The sequence below is a fragment of the Myotis brandtii genome, unplaced genomic scaffold (assembly GCF_000412655.1).
Source record: "Myotis brandtii unplaced genomic scaffold, ASM41265v1 scaffold709, whole genome shotgun sequence".
NCBI classification, from domain to species: domain Eukaryota; kingdom Metazoa; phylum Chordata; class Mammalia; order Chiroptera; family Vespertilionidae; genus Myotis; species Myotis brandtii.
Genome location: NW_005370782.1, coordinates 1,314,920 through 1,321,319, shown reverse-complemented (window position 1 = coordinate 1,321,319; position 6,400 = coordinate 1,314,920). Strand labels below are relative to the sequence as shown.

The window sequence follows — 6,400 nt, the reverse complement described above, 5'->3', positions numbered from 1 at the left end:
TGCAGCAAGTAAAAGAGATTTACCTGTTTTGGAAATCCCCATATAATGTATGTAAGTTTGCAACCAGTAGAGCCTATGACTAAGTTGGTTACTGGAATCAAACAGCTGTGGATCCCACTACCAGCTCTGTTATTTTCTAGCATTGCGAAATGGGCAAGTTACTTCGTCTTTCTGGGCCACAGTTTAATATTTGTAAAATGGGAATAAAAACTTTCAGAAGTTTTACATCTCTATTAGGAATGCAGTGTTAATTATTTTATTTTATTGTTTTTTTAACATAAAATATTTTTATTGATTTTTAGGAAGGAAGAGGGAGAGAGAGAGAGAGTGAGCAAGCATCCATGGCTGCCTCCTGCACCCCCCCTATGAGGGGTCAGGGGTTGAGCCTGCAACCCAGCATGTGCCCTGATCCGAAATTGAATGGGCAACCTTTTGGTGTGCGGGACGATGTCCAACCAATGAACCACACCGGCCAGGTCTTTTTCACTTTTTAATGTACCCTATGGTAGTAAAATGCTTTTGTTTTGTTCTGTTAATTCTCACCTGAGGATATTTTTCCATTGATTTCTAGGGTGGAAGGGAGGGAGGGGGAGAGACAGAAGGAGAGAAACATCAATGTGAGAGAGACACACCAATTGGTTACCTCCCCCTTGTGTCCCAACCAGGGCCGGGGATTGAGCCTGCAAACGAGGTCTGTACCCTTGATGGACATTGAACCCAGCCCCCTTCCGTCTGCACACAGCTCTATCCACTGAGCCAAACCTGCCAGGGCAGTAAAATGCTTTTGTTGCCTGCACATTTGTACTCTATTTTATAAGTTGAATTGTCAAGGGCAAAGCCCACTGTCCTTTCCCTCTAGCGGTCATTTTCTGAGTCGTCTCTCTGTCTTCCAGAATCCCCTACTTTGAAACTAGCGCTGCCAACGGGACAAACATAAGCGAGGCGATCGAGACGCTCCTGGACCTGATAATGAAGCGGATGGAGCGGTGCGTGGACAAGTCCTGGATTCCCGAAGGCGTGGTGCGGCCCAATGGCCACCCCTCTGCTGACCAGTTAAGTGAAGGAAAGCCGAAGGGGGCCTGTGGCTGTTGAAGAGTCACGTGAGCTCCACGATGAATTGCGTGGCCCGTGTCTGTAATCTCCTCTATGGGTGACACACGGCACAGAGAGGGATTAACGGGCATTGTGTTCAGACTCCTCACTATCCCGATTAGGCCAATCAATAAAGCATCCAGTTTTAAAATCAGTTTGCCGCAGCTTTTTAAATATTTCTCTAAGATTCAGCCTGAGAGTTAGGAGGAATGTTGCACATAGCCAAAAGTGCCTTCTAAAACCTTACCTAGCCAATGGCAGTCACACGGCACAGAGAGGGATTAACGGGCATTGTGTTCAGACTCCTCACTATCCCGATTAGGCCAATCAATAAAGCATCCAGTTTTAAAATCAGTTTGCCGCAGCTTTTTAAATATTTCTCTAAGATTCAGCCTGAGAGTTAGGAGCAATGTTGCACATAGCCAAAAGTGCCTTCTAAAACCTTACTTAGCCAATGGCAGATCATTCAAGGATTCGGGATTTTGTAGCCACAGAAGAGTGCATTTATTGTGAAGAATGACTGAAGATATCGTCACCTGCCTTAACAGAGATCGGCCCAGTGTCTCACATTCGAGATCTTAGATGCAATTATAAAACTATCAGTCTTTAACCCAAATGGAAATATCTTACTTGTACTGTAGGTGACCTTCTAAAATGCCTTGAATATTAAACCCCTTGAATATTAAACAAGAATATGCACAAACATCGGGTTCAGGGTCCTCAAATATTAATTCATGTAAGCATTCTCTTTAAAATGAGTATTGGACAAATTATGGCCATATCTCTAGACCCTGGATAAACTGGATCAATCAAGTATGTACTGACTGTGATTCTTGTTTGTGGGGAAGGGATTGGGGCTGAGGCCAGGGGTGGTTTACGATAGCATGAGCAACTGAAATGGGGCTTAATGCCCAGTGCGGCTGCTGTATTCCCATTGCTCTTCAGGTTTGATAGAAGGGACAGAGAACTAGATTGTCATGGCTTTAGTTCACTGTGATCTTAGCATTTATCCTTGGCCCACACGTGGCCACATCTGAACATAGCTGGTGCTTATGCTAAGTTGTTTGTAATAAGTAAATATTTAGCTTCTTTTTCTTCATATTTGTAATGTTGGTCTGGTGTCCTCTTTCAATTGGCATGTGAACCACCAATCTTCTGTCTTCACCATCAGGCTCTGGATTGTTGATCTGTGCAACTTGTTTTATTTTTGCATTGGCGGAGTTGAAGGAATTTGTTCTTAATTACGTAAAACATCCTTTTGCTATTTAGTGGACAATTTAATTTAAGTGGTTACATTTGCACTCCAGCTCAATATAAGGAAAATAAAGTGTTCTACAGCCTGTATTCTTTACTGGGATCAGGGGCATCTGTATTTGCTGGGTCTTGCCAAGGTCACGTATTCTTCTATGTTGCCAAAGTGTCTTTATACCCAACTAAAGATGGTTTTAAAATGTGCTTTGTGGCAGTTTATAAAGGTCAAAGGGGACAATTCTTATTTATTAAAGTGGTTTAAATAGATTAAAATTTCCAAAAAGTTTAATAACTATTTAGAGAACAACACATTATAATTTAAATAAATGTATTTACATAAAATAAATATAAATGTATGTTGTGGTAGCAGATGTTTGGCAAAGTGTAATTAGAAAAATACAACTTTTTTGGAAAGTAATTGCTTTTACATGCTTATTTTCAAATGGCTTTTTCTTGAGTACCTATTCTGTTTTGTTTTGTTTATTTTTGCCACAACTCCCTTAAAAAACTTAGCTGTGGTTACTAAGATGTTATGTATTTCTGTCCTTAAAATGAGAACTTCTTTTAAATCCTAAAGAAGCCATTGTGTCCTATGCATTTGAATTGTATATTCTGGTGAGGAAAGATTCAGACACTTCAAGGGCAGAGTCATGCTCACAGTGGTACCTTCTCAAGTGGCCATGTCAGTGGAGTAAATCATATTTTTACATTTACATATCAGGGAACATTTTATATGGTCTGTTTGTATAATTAAAAAGAAGATGATTTTGTATGTTTCTGTTTTTTTAAGAACCAAATGAGCAATTAGCCACAGATCCTATTGGCCTTAAACATAATATACAATTAAAACATGTATACCTGATACAGTGCACATACATGAACTGTCTTTAATTATTGAAATAAATAAATTGTATTCTCTTTGGAAATTCATTGTTTAAATTTGTTATTGAAGTGCCATATTTTTGTGAGTCAATGTATTTTTCTATTTATAAGTCTGTGTAAAAGTGAATTGTATCTTCAGTGAGTATTGTGCCAATTGAGCTTATAATAAAGCTAGAGGCCCGGTGCACAAAATTTGTGCATGGGGTGTGTGTGTCCCTCAGCCCGGTCTGCACCCTCTCACAATCCAGGACCCCTTGGGGGATGTCCTACTGCCAGCAGTCAGACATCCCTCTCGCAATCCAGGACCGCTGGCTCCTAACTGCTTGCCTGCCTGCCTGATTGCCCCTAACCTCTTGCCTGCCTGCCTGATCACCCCTAACCACCTCTGCCTGCCTGCCTGATCACCCCTAACCGCCGCTGCCTCAGCCCCCACCGCCAAAGCTTCATCAGGAAGGATGTCCAGAATGATGTCTAGAAGGTCGTTCAGCTGTCCGGTCTAATTAGCATATTACGCTTTTATTATTATAGATAGTGGTCTAGTCTCTCAAGTTTGTATATGAATGTAACTTCATTTCCCATCACATTGTTTCAAACCAGAGGTCATAATACTAAAGGAAACCAAATCCAGGGGCACAATTTCTATCAGTTCCTTGATGAGGGGCCAACCAAGACAACATGTTCTGGAGAAAGTAAGCCAAATACGTTACATCAAACATATGTAGAGCACGTATCACATGGGAAGTGTTGTACTAGCCAGTCTTAAATGAACTAAACAAGGATGGTAAGGGCCTGAACAAAGACCAAGTCTGAGAGATGGATTCAAGAGGCATTGGGAAGGTTAGAGTAATTGATTGGATGAGGAGGGAATATGTGGGGAGATGGACTCTCTGACCTTATTTCACTCACTCCTCTGCAGGTACACTGGCTTTGGAGCAGTCAAATATGCTCCTGCCTCAGGAATATTAGCAGTTCTTTCTGTCTGGGTAGCTAGTCTTCCATATATCTGCATGGCTCTCTCTCCCACCCTTTAAAGGTGTTCCGATGTCACCTTGTCCAAAAGGACTTTACTGCCCACCTTCTATAAAACAGTAGCTGCTTCAATAAAATGTTAAGGGGGGGAAATAGTAGTTGCTCCCCCCTCCCCCATGGCCCCAACCAGATTGTTACCTCCTGACCTGTTATCCAGCTGTGCTTTTGTACATGTTCTTCATCACCACCTGGTATATCTTTATGTTTGTCTCCATCTACTAAGATATAAGCTCCAAAATTGTTTTGCCACTACCCAGAAAAATGCCTGGTGCACATTAGATACTCAAATGGTTATTGGTTGATTGAATGAAGTACGTCAGAGGCAGCAAGGTCAAGTGAAAGAGTTTTCAAAATAGGAGTCAGTGAATGTTCAAAGAGGGTAGAATTTGAAAATAAAAACAGCTTCAATAATATTTAGACATGGTCACATATAATAAATCCATATTGGTTTATTATGAGACAGGAAAACTGAGAAGTACATTCTGATCTTTTGAAGTTCATGTTAAGATAGTTAATCTATTTAAGAAATGTTTAATAAGGAATGCTTTGTTTGGCCCCCTTTTTTTAAAATAAATGGAAAATCTCTATATGGTATCCCCAGGTCTTCTATTTTGAGCAAGCTGGCTATGTAATAGAGACTATATAACTGAAAAAATCCCACTATGCAACACTTTAGTAGCTGGATAAAATATAACGAACAGCCCTGACCGGTTTGGCTCAGTGGATAGAGCGTCGGCCTGTGGACTCAAGGGTCCCAGGTTCAATTCCAGTCAAGGGCATGTACCTTGGTTGCAGGCACATTACAAGTAAGAGGTGTGTAGGAGGCAGCTGATTGATGTTTCTCTCTCATCGATGTTTCTAACTTTCTATCCCTCTCCCTTCCTCTCTGTAAAAAATCAATAAGATATATTTTAAAAAATATATAACGAACACATTATTTAAATGTACTGTTGACCTCTCAAGAAAGTAAGGGAAGAAATACTGCCTTTCTTCCCCCACAACTCAGACAACAGCAACCATAGCAGCAACAGAGGGAACTTACAACAACGTGATTCTGAATGTGGTTGGGTTTTGACAATATTAGTAATCGAGTTGCTTGGTTTTAATGCCTATATGCCATCAGGAGAGAGAGCTTTGGATCTGTTAGAAGTAGTGCACTGGAGTGGAGAGCCTCCTACCCCCAAACAACAAAGCCTGTGCCCAGTCTGTCTTAGTCTCCCCTGAGAATTTATAACCCCAAGTTATTACACAGGTTTGAGGTTTGAGCTTACAAGTGTACTACCTTTTTTTTTTTTCTGGGAGTATCTTAAAGCCAAGAAATTGATAAAAGAATTAACAATGTGATTTGTGGTTGATGATACCTCTGGTTTACTTGGTAGAAGCAGAGCAAAATCTTTTCAGAGGGAACATCTCCACTCAGACCTTACAGGATTCTTTAAAAAAAAATTATATATATATATTTCAGAGAAGAAGGGAGATGAGAGAGAGATAGAAACATCGATGATGAGAGAGAATCATTGATCTGCTGCCTCCTGCACACTGGGGACAGGCCCATAACCCAGGCATGTGCCCTGACCAGGTTGATGCTCAACCACTGAGCCTGCTGGCCAGGTCTTACATGATTCTTATAGAAAACACCCTACTAAGCATGGACTCACAGTTTAAAATGACAACTCATTACTTCCCCAACCCCCAGCCTCAGTAAACCAAAACCAGCAGGATTTGGTCATTAAGAACTTCAAGTAATATACTTATCAGATGGAGACCATAAAACAAAAATGTTTAAGAGAATCTATCCTAATATATAAAAAGCCAGGGTCGTCATGACCGAAACAACCAGATGGACGACCGAACAGCAGGCTGCGTTGGGTGACCAGGTCGGCAGGGGGGTTAGTGAGGGACGACCAAACCAAACGACTGAACAGCAGGCTGCATGGGGCGACCAGGCTGGCAGGGGGGTTAGTGAGGGTCGACCAAACAACTGAACAGCAGGCTGAGTAAGGCAACCAGGCTGGCAGGGGTGGCAGTTGGGAGCGACCAGGCCGGCGAGGAGGGCAGTTGGGGGCGACCAGGCTGGCAGGAAGGAGCGACCAGGCCAGCAAGGAGTGGGGGGCAATTAGGGGCAACCAGGCCGGCAAAGGGGGCA

General features: G+C 41.9%; 1 protein-coding gene across 7 annotated transcripts in view; it reads left to right on the top strand.

Moving 5' to 3' along the window:
* The window catches only part of RAB27A (RAB27A, member RAS oncogene family), a 70,211-nt gene extending 68,965 nt beyond the window's left edge, over positions 1 to 1,246 (top strand). For all 7 annotated transcript variants that reach the window (XM_014530064.1, XM_014530063.1, XM_014530067.1 and 4 more), the window contains one exon: positions 894 to 1,246. In XM_014530064.1, coding sequence (XP_014385550.1) covers positions 894 to 1,092 — 199 coding nt within the window. In that variant the 3' untranslated portion in view covers positions 1,093 to 1,246. The remainder of the gene's footprint in view (positions 1 to 893) is intronic.
* The last annotated feature ends 5,154 nt before the right edge of the window (positions 1,247 to 6,400 follow it).